At 47.1% G+C, this 20,662-nt stretch overlaps 1 protein-coding gene across 5 annotated transcripts in view; it reads left to right on the top strand.

The window, feature by feature from the left end:
* ACAP3 (ArfGAP with coiled-coil, ankyrin repeat and PH domains 3) overlaps positions 1 to 20,662 on the top strand; it is a 100,090-nt gene that overhangs the window by 70,867 nt on the left and 8,561 nt on the right. For 2 of the 5 annotated variants that reach the window (XM_074892768.1, XM_074892771.1), the window contains exons 10-24: positions 5,427 to 5,539; positions 9,792 to 9,843; positions 10,305 to 10,405; positions 10,845 to 10,956; positions 11,506 to 11,714; positions 12,018 to 12,087; positions 12,221 to 12,315; positions 13,052 to 13,266; positions 13,865 to 13,969; positions 14,383 to 14,484; positions 16,695 to 16,787; positions 16,923 to 17,143; positions 17,293 to 17,402; positions 17,768 to 17,878; positions 17,995 to 18,056. In XM_074892768.1, the coding sequence (XP_074748869.1) occupies positions 5,427 to 5,539; positions 9,792 to 9,843; positions 10,305 to 10,405; positions 10,845 to 10,956; positions 11,506 to 11,714; positions 12,018 to 12,087; positions 12,221 to 12,315; positions 13,052 to 13,266; positions 13,865 to 13,969; positions 14,383 to 14,484; positions 16,695 to 16,787; positions 16,923 to 17,143; positions 17,293 to 17,402; positions 17,768 to 17,878; positions 17,995 to 18,056 (1,771 nt within the window). Of the gene's footprint in view, positions 1 to 5,426; positions 5,540 to 9,791; positions 9,844 to 10,304; positions 10,406 to 10,844; positions 10,957 to 11,505; positions 11,715 to 12,017; positions 12,088 to 12,220; positions 12,316 to 13,051; positions 13,267 to 13,864; positions 13,970 to 14,382; positions 14,485 to 16,685; positions 16,788 to 16,922; positions 17,144 to 17,292; positions 17,403 to 17,767; positions 17,879 to 17,994; positions 18,057 to 20,662 lie in introns of all 5 variants that reach the window. The other 3 variants (XM_074892770.1, XM_074892773.1, XM_074892772.1) reach the window with 3 other exon arrangements.

Genomic DNA, 20,662 nt, shown 5'->3' on the forward strand with positions numbered 1-20,662 from the left:
ATAGGAGGCAGGAGGAGGGGGTAAGCAGGTGGTCCCCAGAGGCCAGCAGGCTTCCTGCGGCTAGTGCCCCTTGCCTTGATAGGAGCCAAAGGCAGAGCTTAAAGCTTCCCAAAAAGGAGTAGGAGGGGTAAAAGAGAAGGGGCTGAAAAAGAAATCCCTCCTTCCCTGCCAGCCCACGGTGCTTAGCAGAGATGCTACTCTAGAGAGCGAGCAGAGAGAGAGAGGAGGACACACTGAGCTGCTCTCTAGGCAAGAGCAGCAAAACCTCCCTTGCAGCTGGCATCATGAAGATTTTCGGCAGGCTTGAATACCTCCTGGTAAGGAGACTCCTGCAGGGTTGGTTTGACTTGGGGAGAAAGTTTAGAGGGCACTTTTCCCTGGGGGAGCAAGGACTGTGCCTCTAGGACCTTGTTTGCTGATGTGACCCAAAAGCAAGTATAGCTTTATTGCTGCAGGAGAGCAAATGTGTTTGGTTCTGTTTCTGGGATGGAAAAGCTCTGGGGCAGGGCACTGATCTCTGTGCATCACCTGCTGGCAAGCTGCAGAGCGGGGAGATCATTTGGCATTAGGAAATTCAAGAAACAAAAGGTCTGTAAATGGGATTTGGCTGGAATGAACGAAAGCTGTCTGCGCAGAACGGGAATGTAGGTGGGGGAGTCCTCCTCCAAATTCCATCTGCTTCTGAGCGTCTTGGATTGTGCACAGTATATATGCAGAGGTAAAAATAGCCAGATAGAGAAAAGATTGAAATAATATTCAGGCATCAGAGAGAACAGAATGTGCATGCACCAGTGTTTGTGTGGAAGGGGTGTGTGTGCATCTTTAGGGAATGTGAATATTCCTCTGAATTATGTTCTCTTTAGAACTGAATAGCCAAACTAGTCACAGCTTTTAATTCACCTCCTGGAGGAGTTCTTTTCAATGCATGGTTGTATTTATAATGTTGTTAGAGTGTTATGTAATATTAGTGTTATATACTGGGCATCAATGGTTACTTAAGCAAAGAGGGCACTTTTGGATAAAGCCTTTGTCTTCTATGAGGGAAAGCACGTATTGCATGTGTTGTCGCTTACCCAAAATGGTCCTGATTGAAAATGGAATAACACGGGAGGGTTGGTAGTAAGCTAGGTTTCTCTGAATATCTAAAACCACTTGGACTGAAATGATTCACTGGTGATGATTGCCTAGTTTTGATGGTGTTTTCTGTCAGTGGAAATCAAAACAGTGTACAGAAAGGACAGTATCATTATTTTCACATTGAAATGATACACTGTAATCTATGTAATGAGTAATAATGAGTAATGTGTGGCTTTTAGAGTACTGTGTGGTATCTTAGAGAAAGGTTCTATCTCTTCTCAGCCAGGTGTTGTGCTCTTTGGGATAGGAATGAACCTATAAACAAGACTTTCCTACTTCAGTGGGTATGCTCTTAGGCAGGGCTCCTTACTCCCCCTCCCACAAGGATTCCGGGCTGATGAGGGGCATCTTCACTCTTCATATTAAGTCTGTTCACTGAAGCTGGGGATTTATATTTCATTTCATCAGGCATTTTCTCTGCATGAAAAGCTGGCTTCAGAGGAGCTATTGGGAGAGCTTGTCTGGTCTCTGCAATGCAAGCAGTCTGCGTGCTGTGTGGAGATAGATGGACAAGGGAGTTCTTAACTGAGTGGGCCATGAGGCAACCTTAAAATAGGGATTTTTCTTTTTTTCTTTTTTTTTTTTTTCTTTCATAGGTTGGTCTGTGCCTGTGCTGGGTTTTTGCTTTCCATTTGCTGGTTTGAAAGTGTCCTCATTAATGTCCTTTTTTTACATCCCTATGGATGTGTCTCATGGAATGTGTTACTTCATTGTTGCTTCAGCAGCATTCAGTGTGCTCCCATGGAAACCATTGTGATGTCATTTCTAAAAGAATATCAGTTCCCAGGCAGCCTAGTGTGTAAACTCGGAGTGACAGGACTAAGAAGGGGAGGGGACAGTCGGACAAGATTGGTGTGATTTACTGAAAGTTGGTGGAGGAAAGGGAAGCAGATGATGGCAGAGATCTGGTTTCTTATTTTGGAAGACGTCCGATTTATTTTACCAACGTGTGATCCAGCGTGTCGCTGCTGTTGCTAATCATGACAGCACACGCAGTTGGAGCCAAGGCCATTCAGGTCGCAGGCCTAGGAAGCCTTTTCCATGTCAAACACTTTTTCATATTACAGACAATGAGGTGCTAAATGCAGACTTAATAAATCAGTCCAAACTCATTTAAAGCAGACTTGCCTGCTCCGTGTATGTTGCAATGATGGGAAGAATTTGGTAGAAGGTGGTTTATTAAAATCTCATGTATAGCAGGAAATGGAAAAAGAGGGGACAAGAGAAAGCAGACGTGTGCACTCTCTTACCCTGCTTTGTCAAGGGTAAGATTTGAATCAAGAAAGTTACTTTGAATGTTGTAGAATGGGTGACATGTTCCTTTTCCACCAGCACCTCCCAGACATCACAGCCTGGTTTATGAGGCTGGAAGGTTTTTATTTCCTAATTCTGTGTGGAGTCAGACAGTCCAGAGATGTGCTGCATCCCTTGTAAGCGTCACGGAGAGACTCACTGATGGCACAGTTGATGATGCACTTGGCACGAGCGGTGTCCATCAGCCAGGACCCTTTGACTTATTTCGTAGAATTAACAGGATCAAAATTTTTTTATGTCGGTGAATAGAACAGATACAGGGACACATTAAGGGCAGATCTGCCAATTAAGAGGATTCGTTGTCACACATCTGTGTGTATCCAGCTGTGTTCACACACTACCATGATGTTTCAACACCATTGACAAGATGATCTCCTCAGACAGTTTCTAAGCAGCTTTGACCTGGAATCAGGTTTCAAAAGATATTCTTGTAACTTTTTTTCCAGAGATTTGTCCTCTCTTTTCAATGGCTGTGGTAAGAAAGGTCCCTGTAGGGGCTACAACAAGAAGATGTGCCCAGGAATCCATTGTTTCAGCCCACAGTTCAAGCTTGCTCTAGCGCGTTGGAAGTTTCACAATTGCACTTGCCATGGTTTTGCCTTTCAGCTACCCGAGCCATTTCTGTACGTTTCCCTTTTGGCCTTTGCCTGGTAGTGAAAGGAGAAATGATACTGATCAAGGGGATAATTTCAGAATTTTTTTTCACCCTCCCCTTTCCCTTACTTTATTTGTCTCTCAACACTCTCAATAGCTTCATAGCAAAGACTTCAGAGGCTTCCAAGCAGAGTGCAAAGGAAGGGAACGAAGTGCCCCTGGGGATCAGTCTGCTGTGTCCCCTGGGGATAAGAGACTTGTCCTTATCCCTCGGATCTCTCCCTTGACTTGTACCTACTTTACAAATCTAGCTTACAGCTCTGGTCAATGTATTCTGCCCTCAAGTGCTCTGCAGTAGTTCTGTTGATAGCAGTGGAGTTGCTCAGGAATTACACCAGCAGAAATATGAGCAGAATTTGGCCTGGGGATGTTTCCTAACCAATGAAAGAACAAGGAAGAGAAATATCTTCAAAGTAATGCAAACACAAGCCATTCTTCCCAGCAATGTGTTCCTATGTTTGGACATCATCCAGAGAGCGCTCTGTTTTAGCTCTATATGTGCTTGGTGGTTTTGTGTATAATTTTCTTGTTCTAAAACAGGGTTTAGTGCAGGTTAGAGTTCTTTCAAAGGCAGGGAAGTGCCTTCAGCTGTTCTGCTTTAGCTGGTCAGTTTGTAGGGGGGTGTAACACAATACAGACTCAATGAGGTTAAATTCACACCTGGCTTGACTCCACTGGTTTTTAGTGGATTTACTCTAGTGACGCATATGGCCCATCTGTTCCTCCTGCACTCATCAGCAATATATCCCCCTTACCATCACACTGCTTGATTATATAAGGAGAGCTGAAGAAGTCAGGTGATTATATTTAGACCCTCCCCCTTATTTTTACCGCTTCCACAAAGTGAGGCACAGCTACGTGGTCATTTTTAAGATGTGCTTGGGAGGGTTTTGCCCTACTCTTGCTGTGCACTTTTCAACAAGGTCCAGATTTTTAGATGTTTGCACTATTTATTATAAAACAGCACAGATTCTCATAAAATTTATAGAATTGTTGCTTTGGAGCAGCTCTAAAAAAAATCACACCTTTGAGTATCTATGAGTTAGAGGAAAATTGCCTCTAGCCTTTGTTTGCAATATGAACATGAAAGACATCTGCAGAAGAGGACCCCCACGGGATTCACCCTCTTACGGCAAGAAAATTTGGGGCTGAGCAGACCTCTCTTAATTGGGTGCCTTGCAGCAGTTTCTAGTGTCTAATTGGGCATCATGCTGTCTTTCCAGGGAATGACTCAGTCCCGTCCCATTATATCTCCTCCTTCTGTATCACTATTATTCTTATTATGACACCTCCCAGGCAAGCTTGCATCTCTGAACATGAAAATAACTCATCTTAATGAGACTGAAGTGCATGTTGCCTAGCAACACAGCATCACAAGGGTCTTCATATGCTGAGCTAGGAAAGGCACTTAACTTAATGGGGCTGTTTTCACTGCACTGTTGTGTCTTTGAACCAAGTTGTACAGGGGGAAATATTTGGGCTGGAGAGAGAGGGAGGTGTGGGTAGAATGCATCATTAGAATGGAATCTGTGCAAAGAGACAATGTGCCTTAGTTCCCCAGGTTAGAGGGGACAGTTGGGTTTCATGACCTAGTTTCTCTTGGGAAAGAGGCAGACCGCTGCCCGGGGAGAAGGATCCCATGTTCTGTGAGAGCAGCTGCTGTTCTCTCTGCTCTGTCTTGCTCACCAGCTGCCAGAATCCATGAGATCTATCTGATGAATCAGTGCCAAACCTGACAAATCAGCTCTGACTGGTAGCATAGCATAGAGAATTGAGCGAGCGCAGATTGGAGATGGCATATGATGATAGCTAATGAAAATGGAATTGATAAGTCTTCCCCTCTAGGAATCATCATACCTGTTTTCCTTGTATGAAAAGGCTGGGATTTCTTCTGTTCCTGGCCCACTGCAGAATGGAGAGGTGGTGGCAGCATCCCTAACTCACTTGCCCAGTGAAAGGCACCTCTATTGTTTTATTTCCCATTGCAGACTGCCTGAAATATTGGGAGTTTTTAGCCCTCATGATGATAAACTACCTGCCTTTCTCCTTACCAGCTACCAGAGGCAGGAAATACAGCACATGTATAGTACTTTCCTGCAAACAATAGGGACAGATAAGCTTACTGGAATGAGGATAATTCATGACTGCTATTCATGGCTGCAGCCCACTAAGGCATAGGGATATGCTGCAACAGACAGCTCTGCCTGAACCTTAGGATTTTGACATGGATATTTTTATCTTGATGTTTTGATTAGGCTCATCTCCATCTTGGTCCTAGAGAGCACACTCATGTTAGAGTCTCAGTCTCTCTCTATTTGCAGGACTTCTCCTATGATGACTCAAAGGTGGAGTTTAATGTTGATGCCCCGAATGGAGTGGTGATGGAAGGCTACCTCTTCAAGAGAGCTAGCAATGCTTTCAAAACATGGAATCGGTGAGTAATAACTCATATTCCACTTGATATTTGGGCTGAAACTCTGAACACGGCTAATACTGCCTGCACAGGAATATGCATCACTTTTAGCGATATCTTAGCAACAGTTAATGAGGTTGGTTTGATAGTTTCTGTATACAGACCCTTTTCTTCTAGGAGCATTTTGCATGTGGGTTGAGGGAGGTGATCCTTATGCGGCAGTGGTGAGGCCACATCTGGAGTACTGTGTCCAGTTCTGGGCTCCCCAGCACAAGAAAGATACGGACTTACTGGAGGGGGTCCAGTGAAGGGCCACGAAGGTGATTAAGGGGCTGGAACAGCTCTCATATGAGGAAAGGCAGAGCGAGCTGGAACTCTTCAGCCCGGAGAAGAGAAGGTCCGGGGAGGGATCTTATCAATGTGTACAAATTCCTGATGGGAGGGAATGAAGAAGAGGGAGCCAGACTTCTCAGCAGTGCCTAGTGACAGGACAAGAGGCAATGGGCACATCTTAAAAACATGAAATTTCATCTGAACGCAAGAAACTGCTTTTTTACTATGAGGATGGTGAGGCAGTAGAGCAGGTTGCCCAGAGAGGTTGTGAAGTCTCCAACTGTGGAGATATTCAAAAACCACCTGGGCACAGTCCTGGGCAACCTGCTTTAGCTGGCCCTGCCTGGGCAGGAAGGTTGGACTAGATGATCTGAAGAGGTTCCTTTCAACTGAAGTGACTTTGTGATTCTGCTGAGAACCTGTTGCCTGCACATAAGATCAGAACTTGAAGCCATGTTAGTATAACTGCATGTGAGTAAGCCCTCCTGAGAGAAACAGTACCTCAAGAGAGATTAATGTAGCCTTCTCAACACCCTAACCTGGTTATGTGGCGCCAAGTTAGCTCAGAGCAAGAGAGGAATAAGCATCTGCTTCATTGCAATGGTGTTTTAAGACCACATAAATTTTCTACCAGCTCATTATAACTCATGTGCTGAGCTTGTAAAGCCACTTGCTTTGCAGGTCTTTGATACTGGTGTGTTGGAGACCTGTACATTAATCAATAAGAGAGCTAGATGCTCTGTAGTTTATGTAAGTGATTATTATTTCCCTGTTCAAAACCAGGTATTCTTTCTGTGAAGCTGTATATTCCTCTTCGGCTGCATCATGGAATGAGCCAGCTCGTGTTTTGCTGCATCTTGGTAAATGCCAGGGAAAAAAACAGTGGAAGAATGACCAGGTTCCATGCAGGGAAGACAGGGCACAATGCAGCTCCAGTCTTGCCATAGGAAAGCTGTAAATTTATAACAATTAAGAGAAATACCCTAACATAGCAGGGCATGCCCTGAGTATCAGACCTGTCTATTCTGGGATGGGGAGATACGTGAGAGTGGAAATATCAATTGTGCTGCTGGGAGTTGAGAAATGGCTTTCTGTGCACTGACCCTGCTCTTAATAATTTATAAATATTTATCTGATAGGTCACTGGGAATGCCAGGCTCATATGCCTCCTGCACTAGTCAGGAGGCTCTGCAGCTGCCAGAGGCCTTGGGAAGTGGAAGCAAAGGTTTCATGTTCTAGCCTTGCTCAATATTTGTGTTTAGTTTCCCTTGAGATAGTCAATGGGTTTTATACACAGTTGTGCAGAAGGATTCAAACCCTTCCAGTGAATTTCTAATGCGTGAGATCGATGCCTTTTGAGCTACATTTCCTCCTCTCACATAACAGGGAAATGATACAATATTAAGAGATCTTTTACTTGGCTATAGGATACATTGTCATAGAATCCTAGAATGGTTTGGGTTGAAAGGGACCTTAAAACTCATCTGATTCCAACCCCCCCTGCCCCAGGCAGGGACACCTTCCACTAGCCCAGGTTGCCCAAAGCCCCGTCCAACCTGGCCTGGAACCCTTCCAGAGAGGGGGCAGCCACAGCTTCTCTGGGCAACCTGTGCCAGGGCCTCACCACCCTCATGGGGAAGAATTTCTTCCTTCTATCTAATCTAAATCTACCTTCTTTCAGTTTAAAACCATTACCCCTTGTCCTATCACTACATACATTCAGAGTATACACCACAGCAAGGCTAAATGTGCCGTTGTTAGACTTTGGAATAAATAAGCACTAAATGGTTCAGTGAACAGTTTGTGGTATGCACAGAGACTGCCTGGTTTTGCTTGGAAAAAAAATTAAAATTATTAGAGATCTCTGAATTGGTTAGATAAGTGATTCTTTCTCTCTGAAGCTTCCCCTAGTACTAAGGAGATTGCAGTCAAATTTAGTATGATTTTGTTACCCCTCAGGCTCTCTGGTCCCCTGACAGTTAAGTACTAAGTTTGCACTTGAAGGAACCAGAAACCAGAACAGCAGCTACAGCACAGTGCATCGTGGTGTTTGATTTCAGTGCTCACGGGCTGTTGCACTCAGAAGGTATCTTAGCTGAATTTTTATCAACCTTTTAGGATTTCCTGCTTGGTGTTTCCTAAGCAAAGTACAGCCTCGGTCCGTAGCATGGCTGCTTTCACTGACACCACATGTTTTTGTAGAGCCAAAGGTCGTTCCCAAGTGTGTCAGGTTAACGTCAAGATTTGTGCTTGACTCCTGTGATAGAGAGGAATGATTCCAGGCAACTCCCTCCTAGCAACTCCCCTGGCTGGGAATTCAAGGGTCATTCCAAAGGGCACTTATCCTGGAGGGAACATGACCCTCTGGGACTTTCTGGTTTTCCTGATGTCTGAAGTAATGTTAGTGTCAAGGGTTCCAATTTTTCCCTGTCCCCCAAATCCCAGCTCTCCTCCCTGTATCCTCCTACATCCCAGTCATACACAGTCCATATCCTCCCCACAGCCATCTCTGTCTCCTCAGTCCCACCCACTCTTAGCCATATCTACTCACATCTTAGCTATTCACAGCTCCTGTAGCCTACTCATCACCTTCGCGCTGTCACTCAGCTATTCACTGTTAGTGCCTCCCCCTCATGTGAGCGGGAGGGAGCAGGCAGAACAGCAAAACCCCCAGTTGAGGATATCAGGCCAGGAGCCAGCACCAGGCAGAAATACGTGCTCTGGGCTGGCGAGCAGGAGAGCACAGCTGCAAGGAGCAGGAGCAGAGACCAAGAACCTGAGAGACCAACTTTCCGCTCGGCTTCACGTGACAGCAGAGCTCCCTGAGCAGAGATTGCTGCTGTCACAGCAGCTCAGAATGATGCAGAATCAAATCAGCTCATCAAAATGAGCTCCCACATAGATGGGATGGCCTCCAGTTACCTGTATTTTCCCATTTCTCCACAGGCATGTCAAGTCCTTTTGTTGTCTCTTATCTGTTTAATATTTCAGCTGTGACAAAAGAGAGAATCCTGTCTCATCTCATTTTCCCAGGGAACCTAGTTCTTTTGCAAGCAGAGTATGCAACACATGCTCTAAATAACATCTTAGTGCAAGCCTCTTTGACTCTATGCTCAGGTATTCCAGTACCTTCTTCCTGAAGCTTAGTGATGGTCGTGGCTTCCATTGCCCTCCATGAAGATGATCAGATTGCTAAATTTTAGGCTGTATCTTGGAATAAGGAAGTGACTTGGGGGTTTGGATTTAGCACTGAAGATTATGACACCTGGTGGGTAGCATAGCCTATATAAAGAGCAAAATATGCAACTCATTCATATTATTTTCTCCAACACTATTTGTAGAGCTGCCAGTTAGCAGGGTCTTCTGAGATGGATTTTATTTTTTCCCGCCTGGAAGTTTCTTCATGATATCAAGGAATTTCTGGCTTGCCTTATGACAGCCTGCTGGGAGAGGCAGCAGGCACACTGCATCTGGCATGGCATGTGCAAACACTCCAGCTTCACCAGTGAATGTCAATTATGTTCACTGCCAGTGCAAGTGTGCTCTAACCAGTGTAACATGTCCCACAGGCACTGGATTTACCGCCTGCACCAGGGCCAGTGTGCATACACAGGCTTCTGCCCCAGAAATTGCAGGCAGTAATATGGGACTGCCCTACTCCTTTGTTTCTTGTCTTTCCTTCCTTCTTGCTGTACCTTGACACATCTAGAACACTTGCCAGTGTAGCATCTCAATGCCAGGAGTCATTCCCTGAGGCTGTAAATCCTTTGTTTGTTCTTTGAGGGAGGGCACTGAGCTTTTCTTGTGACATTACTTTCCAACTTCTTGGAATAAATGACACTCTTTTTAAATGGAGAGAGAGCCTGCTCTGCCGCAGAACAAACTGCCTCTCTGTAGCTCTGCTGTTCACTTGTTCTGATGTCTGTCTGTCTTCCCCCAGGAGGTGGTTCTCCATACAGAACAGTCAGCTGGTGTACCAGAAAAAGCTAAAGGTCAGTGAAGCTACCCCAGATGACACTGGTGGATTAGCCAATTTGTCTGGTATCCTGCTTTGCTGGGGAGTTCTACACCATGGCGGGGGAGCGGGGTGGAATGAGTTGGGAGGGGAATTGGATCAGAGGGACAGCAAGCCCATCCAGGCATTATTGTGCTCCAGAGTTACTAAGAACTAAGTGGCAGCAGATGGTGTTTGTAGTGCTCTAAATATTCCTGTTGAGCAGAGGAAGCTGGTGATGTCCCCAGTAAACCTGCCACTTCATGTGCGTGTTGCCCCACGCTTTGATTCCGTACAACCCCTTCCTATTGCCCTAGACTTAGCTGGTGGTGGGCTGGCTCTGCTCCTTCTGGACTCAGTATGTGCTAACCAGCAGGGTTGGGGAAGGAATTTTCTGAGAGGCCTGATTATGACACAGATTGAGGGAGCCAACAAAGCCACCTCTTCTCACCCTTGCAGGATGTCCTCACGGTAGTGGTGGAAGACCTGCGGCTCTGTACTGTCAAGCCGTGTGAAGACATAGAGAGGAGGTTTTGCTTTGAGGTCGTCTCACCTACCAAGTAAGTTTGGTGGCTTCCCTAGGCCATCCTCATGGTAGCTGGACTGTGCATGGAACTGCAAGAGATTAGATTTGAGCAGATGCTGCCCTGGGCTATTAAATGTTGACTGGGATATACCATTGCCTGTGCTCCAGAGTCCCTGTGAGGTGCATCAGACATCAGCGGAGTCAGAGCTAGGCCACACATGCCTAATATACATATTGACAGTGAAAATGGCAGTGGTCAGCTTTTCAAAACAGCTGGCAGACCTGCCTGGAGTTTTTGAAGAGGGAACACCTCTGACAGTGCAAGCTTGTAGGATTAATTTTTGCCCCTTTGCCTGTCAAATCAAGATGCTGCCCCCAATGGAATGTCCGTGCTGAGGATGAAATGGAACATTTTTCACCAAAACGTGCACTCTGTCCTTTTGCTCTTTCCAACTCATTTCCTTCCTTCACAGGAGCTGTATGCTGCAGGCTGACTCGGAGAAGCTGCGCCAGGCCTGGATTCAGGCTGTCCAAGCTAGCATTGCTTCTGCATACCGGGAGAGTCCTGACAGCTATTACATTGAAGTGAGTGGAGGGGTCATGAAAGATCCATATTTGTGTCTTGGAGCCCTGACAGTGGGCTTTTGGGCCGTGGCAGGTCCAGGATGGGTGGGCCATTTGGAACTACTCTTCTGCCCTCAAGGAAGGGAGCTGATGTCAGTGCTAACTCAAAGGCAACAATTGTTCACCAACCAAAATCACACTTACAAAGCGGCGCTGGGGGAAGGACAAGGCTTTAATCAGTGTTGTCCTAATATCTTCATTTTCTTGCCATCACGCTGGATTGATGTTCCCCCTAGGAATTATGTTCCTTGGGAAGAGCTTGCTCCCTAGCTGGGACAAGTGCAAGCAAGGCACCGCGATAGCGAGGCTGTGTGCTGCCCGCTCTCCCAGAGCAAGGATGGGGTGCAGCACTGTCTTGTGGCAATAATAGAGATTAATGAGGCTTTACCTGTTCCCTTCTTGGACTAGCCCTAGGTTATCCTTCTTCAGGTAATGCTTCCTCTGCTATGCAAAGCTCTGGTTCGTTCCACAGGGCTTTGTAGAATCCCAGAACCCTTTTTTTCCTTGCAGAGACTGGACCGGACTGCTTCCCCATCAACTAGCAGCATTGATTCTGCTACCGACTCCCGGGAGCGTAGTGTGAAAGGCGAGACCATCTTACAGAGAGTGCAGAGCATCCCTGGGAATGACCAGTGCTGTGACTGTGGTCAGCCCGATCCTCGCTGGGCCAGTATCAACCTGGGCATTCTGCTGTGCATCGAGTGCTCCGGTATCCACAGGTACTGTGTGCACGTGTGCTCCGTGCTGCTAGCCAGCGATGGATTGCAAGCTCCTGGAAAAAAATAGTGGAGCCTGAATTACAACTGACTATAATGTTTGTACAGATAGATTCAAAAATAATTGCTTGGTGTGGTACCTGTGTGTGCAGGTACATCTGTATATGCATATACATAAAGATCTCTGCTATAGCTATGGCTGTATAGATAAATACATAAGAACTGGATTGATCTTGTTCATCTTATGATGCAAGTTCTGTTTTGAGGCATGTAACCATTTCAGTTTTCTTTCTTTTGGATAAATAGGAGTCTGGGTGTTCACTGCTCTAAAGTCCGATCTCTCACACTGGACTCCTGGGAGCCAGAGTTACTGAAAGTGAGTGTTGGCTTTTAACAGCAAGAACTAGACAAGTGGTGGATGTGAGGGAAGTCTTACTTGGTGGCATGCTAGACTAGAGAGAAGGTAGCTCCTCACCTGAGGATTTCACTCATTCCCTGTTGTATTGCAGCTGATGTGCGAGCTGGGGAACAGTACCATGAATCAGATTTATGAGGCACAATGTGAAGAGTTGGGACTTAAGAAACCAACAGCCGGGAGCTCCAGGTGAGTCTGAGTGCACACGCTGGTCCTCTCAGTCCTGTGGAAAGCTATCCATCCACACAGCGAACCCAGTACCCTAAGCTCTCTGGTAAGTCAGATTAAAAGTGTGACTGGCCCTTTACTGAGGGCCAAAACTACCTCAGGTTACACCTATCTCGACCCACTCCCTCTGTAGCTAGCCTGAGCTGGACTCTCAGAAAGGTCAGTGGGGCATTACCAGCCAGCAAACCTTGTGAAAGATGCTTGGGAACCAGGGCTTGCTGCATTTACACCTGCTCTGATGCCTTTCAGATACGTGTAATGGGAACATGTGGTGTTGCCTAGGGCTGAACATCTCATTCCACTCTCAGCTACACCCTGCAGGACTTAGTTTTGCTTTGAAATTGGGAGATATTTTTAGGTTTGAGAAACTCCCCCTTCTTAATATAGGCCTCAATGATTTTTAGGACTCAAAAGCCAGGCTGATAAAATGACCCAGAGTAGCTCTGTCTCCTTGTGGCTGTTTGCTTTAGGCAAATTGGTCAGAGAGTGGAATAGGCTGCCCAGGGAGGGGGTGGAGTCACCATCCCTGGGTGTGTTTAAGGGTCGTTTAGATGAGATGTTGGGGGATGTGGTGTAGGGGAGAACTTTGTAGAGTCAGGCTGATGGTTGGACTCGGTGATCCCAAGGGTCTTTTCCAACCTGAATGATTCTGTGATTCTGTGACCCTGTGCACAGCTTTATGCTGCCCTTCTCTTAGGCAGGACAAGGAAGCCTGGATCAAAGTGAAGTACGTGGAGAAGAAATTCCTGAAGAAGCTGCCAAATGGGGAGACTCTAACAGAAAACGAGCGGAAACCTCGACGCTGGTGTGTGAAGAAGTGCCAGAGACACAACAGCACCACGAAAGCACCCACGGCTCGTAGAAAGTACCGCCACGAAGCAGGCAACGCCTCGCCAGCCATGCTGTCATCAGGTGGGAACCTCGCAGGCCCCGCGTGTTGGCCTGCCCGCCACTCTTCGTAGGTGTGTACACGACTGCCCTAGTAACACGTGTGGCCCTGTCTGTCTCTAGGACCTGCAAGCCTGCCAGAGATAGAGGCAAAAATGCTGTTGCACAGACCGTGGTGACACAGGTCTTCAGAGCCATTTTCTAACCTTTTCCATCTGTTTAAGAAGGTTCTTGTGGCTAAAGGAGATCATTACACTAGGGCGATCCAGCAGCTTCTAAGCTTGCTTTGTGCATTTTCTTTTGTATTCCAGCTTCCTGCTTTTTAATAAGTTTCAAATCCTTTTATTTTTACCTGCTTGATCTGTAAGAGAGGCCATGCTTATGAAGGGTTCTGGCTGCTCAGAATGCTCTGGGATGATTCGGTCTGCAGTGTATCACCTCCTGTGGTCAGGGCTTTGTTATATTTTGATGGTGCACATGGGCACGAGTATGGCCCTGGACACATCTGGGGGACGTTGGACGTGCAAGCTCAGCCTGTGTAAATACAGCTGTAGAACTGTCTCTCATTTGTTCATTTGCATGTTATTAACTATGTATTTCAAAATCTCTCTGTGTAAAATAGCAGCTACGCTGGAGAGGAAGTTCCGTCGAGATTCCCTCTTCTGCCCTGATGAGCTGGACTCTCTCTTCTCCTACTTTGACACTGGTGCTGGCTCCGGCCCACGCAGTAAGTACAAAGAAAGAAAGTGTCTCTGCTCCTGGCACGCTTTACCTCCCAGCTCTTCTAGGGCATGTGCATTGCACCAGACCTAAGGCAAGGTATTGGCCTCACTGGAGAGAGGGTAAATGTTTCAGAAGAGTGATGAGGAGTTAGTTGCACAAACTCCAACTCATTGCTCTTTTATTGCACTTATTATTTTAATATCCTATCCAGTCAGTCGCTGGTGTTTGCATTCTGGTGGATGGGGTTTTTTCCCCAACATCTTTTACTCCCAGGCTATGCATTCCATTGGCTTTTTTTCTGATTTTAGTTTTGGCTTTAAATTTTTTTTCCTTTTTTAGCAAGTCTTACTGCGGACAATTTTTCTTTTTGTGTTTGTGACGATGAACTCCCCTCATATTCCGTCCACCTTCCTCTAGGTGCCAGCCACATCTCTATGCAGCATCCGCTAACAGGTGGCCCATGGAGTGGCAGTGGCATTGGTCCCGGTGGGAGCGGTACGCCGTTCCTCCTGGACGGAGGTAAGGTGACGCTCTGGCAGCTAGCAGCAAAAGAGACATCCAAATTTTACTTGTTCCAAACCAAGCTTCAGAGGCAGTTTTGTATTTTCTTTCAGCCAAATGATTGGAACCCATACGTTACCAGTCCCTTGTGGGAAAGACAGGCTTGGCAGGCTTTTGAAAGGCTAAAAGCTTCCTAAGGTTCCCAACAGTCAGGTTACTACATCTTAAAGGAACAACTGTCCCTCAGATGAGAGAAAGGATCCAATCCTGTACAGGTGGGATCTCATGGCAAATAGGAAATAAGAAGCATTTACTTCAAATGCACCCCATCTGTCACAGACTAGTCGTGTGGTCTGTTATCATACTTGGCTGAGGAGTGGTAACTTTTTAAAACTTACTAGCTCAGTTGCTTGTTATTGTATGAACTGAGGAGAAATATTTACAGTCCTCAACACAGCAGAAAATCACAGGCTTTTCCACGAGTACATGTTACTGCCTGAAATCAGTGAAGAAGGTGCTTTAGTGGTTGTCTGAATCAGTGTCTCCAGGGCTATTGCAGTTTCAAGGGATTTAGTGTTATTGGTCAACAGAAACAATACTTGGGAGATGTAGAACTTCAGGGTTGCTCAACATCTGGCTCCTGTAGAAAACAGGAATTTTATCATTGATTCAGTGGGAACAGAACTGGGAATTTGACCTCTTAATATTCATGTGATATGAGCCAGATCCTCCTTTCTTGCTTTGGTGTAAATCTAGAGTAGTGCCATGTGGCCTCACTGGAGTCACTCTTTACTTGTACTGACAAAATGGAAAGCATAGTCTCACCAAGCAGTATGTTTGCTTTCTACAAAAAAACAGCAATGATTTTTTTTTTTTTTTTGACAGCAAATCCAAAAAAAGATTTGCATGATGTGTGCCACTTTAAACCTTTCCTGTTGTAGCTTCATTATCTCCTTTGGCTGTTGAGCAGTGCTGAAGGATTGCTTGTGAGCTGTGATTTCAGGACCACTGCTTTAGAGGCTGTTCTTTGTCTGGGACCTAGCTGTAGCTGCTCTGGAGATTTCAATGGACAGCCTTTAAGGTTAAGGTGTCTTGTTCTGCTGTGGTTTTCAAGGCTCAGATCTCTAGTTCTTGCAGGCTTTCCTGCTATTACTCTTTGCAAAGACTACTCAGCTCATATTTTAGAATCATTTTGTCAGCTACAACTTGGATTGTTTTTCTTTCTAATCACAGTTGTTTGAGGGTAGGTCTTGGGGTAGATCATGGGGACTTAACCTTTTGAGTTCTGGGAGCACAGACACCCCCAGCCCTTACAGTTATTGGGAAGTTAAAAGCTGAATCCAGCCAGAGTTCCCAAAGGGGCCGGGCATCCCTCAGGGCAAAGGTGATGTGCCATCCCTGTTCCCGCAGGGGCAGTTTCTGCATGTGCTTCTTCCTTCCTTCTGTCATTTTCTTGACTGCTTTTGGGTGCAAACTGGAAAAGGTACAGAGTTTCTCTGCTGCTGACACATTGTGTGTTCTTGGACAAGTTGCTTCATCTCTTCATGACTCCATTTCTTGTATGTAGTCAGCTGTCTTGTGACATTCACCAGCTAAGCAGGGAAGGTGGGAAGCACTGTGGGGGAACAGAAGGGATGTCTGTGAAGGTGAAGGAGCCAACAGACAATGGTTTTTAAGAATTTGGCTTGAGATATGCACTGTTGATATTATTTGGCCCAGTCATGGTCAGTAATCTGTCACGAGCAATGCATTGGCAAAGTGCCCCAGTGAAAACTGAAAAGCTCTGGGGAGAGCACGGATAGAGTGGAAACTGAGATTATTAGTGGTAAAAGCAGAGCAGTGTCTTCATTTGCTTGTGACGCTGCATAACCTGCTGCAAAGCTGTCTCTGCTGCTGCTCTGCTCCAGTCTCTGTCACAGCGTCCCTCATGAATTGCAGCAAGGGCTGTCCTCAGCAGCCCAAAGTGCCATGGCAATGTTGGAGCATCCCTGCATGAAGGGCAGCGTGGGGACACGGACACCATAAGGCTTTGCAATTTTTCCTTGGGCAGTTTTACTGAGTGGGGCTAAATGGGCTAGAAGTCCCCCTCTCCCTTGCCAGCAGTGCCCGGTGCAATGTGTGTGTGACATTCTGCGCAGCCCTTTATCCCCCCGTGGTCTCAGCTGTGCCTGGTTCTGGAATGCCTGTGTATTAAAATGGGCTTGGTTTGTCTTCTGTTGGCCCTGCAGGTCTGAGCAGCGACAGCGGGCTTGGAGGAAGCACAGATGGCAGCACCGATATCCTGGTGTTTGGCTCTGTGGTGGACAGCGTGACAGAGGAAGGTGGGTGTCACAGGCTGTTGGTGGAGGCAGGATGGACGGTCAGGACTGTCTGGTGCCAAGAACAACAGGGAACATAAGAAATTGGAAATGCGAAGCTTTTTGGGTCATCTCTCTCCATCCTTTTCTGCCTCTTAGAGTGTGAGGTGTCGGAGGAGTCAAGCGGCGAAGCAGAAATTGAACAGGAGGCATCAGATTTGGAGGACCTGAGGGAGCTGCATCCTGGCTTGTTGATCTACAAGGCAGCACAAGCCCGAAACCTGCCTCTCATGGCAGAAGCACTCGCACATGGTGCTGAGATCAACTGGGTGAATGATGAAGATGAAAACAAAACTCCTCTGATTCAAGCTGTGATGGGGGTACGTTGGGTGGCTGGGAGGCCACTGTGAGGCCTTGACTCTAGTTCAGAGCGCGCTGACAGCGGGCAGCTTACAGCCTGGTACATGCTCATGCCTCCTCTTGGTACTGCTGGCTGAATTTATTTAGAAATTCCCCTTTACCTTGCCAGGGCTCCTTGATAGCCTGTGAATTCCTGCTGCAGAATGGGGCAGATGTTAACCAAAGAGATATCCGAGGCCGCGCTCCCTTGCATCACGCCACGTACCTAGGGCATACTGGGTGAGTTCTTTGCACGTTGCAGTGAGATGCTCCCTCACCCTTGGGTTGAGGATCAGTGTGAACACTGAGAGTCACAGGGTGAGGTGGGCAAGGGAGCTGGGTTTTGGTGAATTTTGCAAAACATGCCTTTTTATATCACATCAACAATTTGTCTTCAGGATAATTGCCCCCATGATGATAGATGGGGGGTAACTGGGCCCTTGTACCCCCGTTCCTTTCTCTATGCCACCGCAGCCTTTCCTGATTTAGACCAGTAGAAGTGAAGCTGTGCCTGCCTGTGGAAGGACAGTGCCCTCTGCCCCCTGCAGTGTGGGCTGGGGGAGCTGGAATTTCTGCTCTGATGGTCTTTTCTTTCTCTCCTGCAGTCAGGTCTGCTTGTTCCTCAAGCGAGGGGCAAATCAGCACGCGGTGGATGGCGATGGGCAGGACCCGCTCAGTATTGCTGTCCAGGCAGCCAATGCAGACATAGTTACCTTGTAAGTGCAGCCAGGACTCTGCAGTGTGTGTGTGTACAGGAACACTGCCTGTAAATAGCCATCAGGGAAGGAATAACCAAACCTCTCTCCCTTGTGCTTTCTCTGTTTCACTCTAGGCTGCGTCTGGCTCGAATGAACGAGGAGATGCGAGAAGCAGAGGGTCCCTTTGGACAACCAGGTCAATATCCCAGCAACAGCCCTACTGAGCTGCAGTACAGGAAGTGTATACAGGAGTTCATCAGCCTTAATATAGATGAGTGTTAGTGACAACTCCCCCACCTCCCCTTTGCTGTCTTGAAGTTGGGCTGAATTTCTAAAAGCCCCGAGAGCCCCATCCTTGGTATACTGGTGTTTCTTGCAGATTGGTCTGTTTTTTATGCCTGCACATATAGGTCGAGATGCGCACAGGAAGGAAAAGGGGTCTTTCCTGTTAGTGTTAAGTTCTCATGCTTGACTACTGGATGGTTGATTTTGTGTAGGAGACTCCTAGGGCATAACCACAGACCATGGCGTGTGGACTTGAGTGTGTGAAAAGTATGGGAGACGAGTTTAGCGTTAAAAAAAAAAAAAAAAAAGAAAAAAAAAAAAGAGAAGAAAAGGAAACCCTCTATCACCAGGAGAAACCCACCAACAATATGATCAGATGAACCTGTCTCTGCTTCAGTGTAGTTACCATGCACTGAGTTCACGTCTGAACAGTTTGTTTGGAAGGGATTCTGACGTGGAGCCCTCTGTCCTGGCAGCAGGACCAGCAGCCTGCTCTCTCATGGGACTGCTGCAGCATCTGGCAGCTGCCAGGGCCAGTTTAGAAACCTAAAAGATGACCTCTAAGTCAGGAGCAGGCTGTTTTGTGGGGCAGAGATATTTCTGCTCCAGAAGGCACAAGAGAAGGGGTAGGATTGAGAGCGATGGCTACTCACCTTAATTGCTCTCAGGACTATACCAGCCACGCTCCCCTTCTCTTGCCTGTGGTGGTTAGGTGGTCAAAGCCATAGCTCGCCTGCTTCCTGGGCCAAGATGCAATCTGCACGGTGTTACAGAAGCAGCAGTGCTAATTTTCTGAGGCTGGGAGAAGCTTGTCGCTGGCGATGGGCTTTGTGTCAGGGAAGAAAAGCCACATCCAACTCCCACTGCCCAAATGGCTGCCTGCACGATGCAATTTGACTTTGGTTCCGTTTGTTTCCTGGTCACTTCAGATTTCTGACTTAGCATCTCTGTGAAGGAGACTTCTACTCGCATGTGAACCCCTCTGTGCTCTCCCTCCACGTGCTAAAGCATGTGAGTAGGGCATCTCAGCAGCTGGCCCAGGGCCTTTTGAGTTCCCCAGTTCCAATGACCAGCAGAATCTTCTTTTTGTTTCTTTCCTTGTATTATTCTTTGCTGGATTGGGGGAATGTGTTTGTACTTAGAGCACTTTGTTGCTATGTTTATGGTCTGTGTTACGGGATCATGCTACAGTAGCTCTGCTGAGATGCTGCAGCCATGTAATCCTGCTGGGGAGGGCTTACAGAGTGCACGTACTGCTGGCAGTCTGGATGCCAAGCTGAGGTGTGCTCCTGTAAGAGCCTCTTCAAAATGCCCTTAACTGCAAGTGACATCTGAATCTTTCAGGACTCGTGGGTGGTATTTAGCCTGCCTGGGCACCTAGGCTGCTGGCTCTGGGGTTGGGCCATAGTGCCTTACGGATAGTGCTGGGATCTTGAGGGGATCAGGATCTCGTAAGGATGCAAGAATACCAGGCAGAGTTCCCCATCCTCCTGCATTACATCAGCAGCGATCCACAATCATACTCTTTTTCATCCAATACACATTTGACTACTTTTTTTTGTATACCGGCTGCTGTCATGCTGCAGCCCTTAGTGGATGAAACCTTTCCAGGTTTGTTTCTATTGACATAATTGTGTCCTCCGATACTGAAGCAACAGTGATCCAGCTCTTCACTCAAGATACTGCCCTCAGAGACTAAACCAACCGCAGCTCAGTGTCCCCCCACACATCTAAAAGTGGAACAATGAAGAATCTCCACTTAGTCTCTAGTAGGGTGTCCTCTCGGTTCAAGGGGGAGTCCCTGCTTCCTTAGGAAAGTGCTGTCCCAAGTTTTGCTGCAGCCAGACCACAGTTTTCTGGGTCTTGAAGTACATCTTTTCTCATTCTTGTTCCCTTTGGAGCTTTGGGGTTCTCTGTACCTAGTGCTGAGTTCTGATCTCAGTCCCAGTTGTCCGTTGCGAATCTGAAGTGATCCTGGTGACTGCGCTGAAACTGCTGCGGAGCAACGGCAGTGCAAAATCAGGCCCAAATTAATGAGCTTGGCCCCGTCAGCCTTTTCATCATTGGCAATGCCTTTCACAGCCTTTTCTCCCTCACCCTGCTCTTTCTGTGCCTGGGGGCCAGTGCTCTGCACGCTGCTGCGGAACCCGGGCTGCCTAACTCCCGCCTTGGTGACCCTGCCGATTCACAGTAGGCCGGTGGCTTGGAGGGGGAGTGCACCGTGCAGACTTGCATTCTGCCTTCTCCAGGGCCTGGTCTGGAACTATCCTGTGGTCTTTGATCAGGCAAAACTCCCTCTGAACCCTTCTCTGAGTAGAAGCTGTGGGATGTGCCCTGAACAGTTGGCAGAGGGCAGATTGCTCGGTCTGTATTTGTATCCTGCTCAGCTCTGGCACCCTCAGGAGTGATTCAGGATTGCATGTGGGATGAAGCAGAGTGGCATAAAACGCCATCATTGCTGGAATTCGGTTTCAGAGGAACGCTAGGATGTATAAATCCTTAGTTCAGAGGACAGTT

Source organism: Strix uralensis, chromosome 23 (assembly GCF_047716275.1).
Source record: "Strix uralensis isolate ZFMK-TIS-50842 chromosome 23, bStrUra1, whole genome shotgun sequence".
Taxonomy (NCBI): domain Eukaryota; kingdom Metazoa; phylum Chordata; class Aves; order Strigiformes; family Strigidae; genus Strix; species Strix uralensis.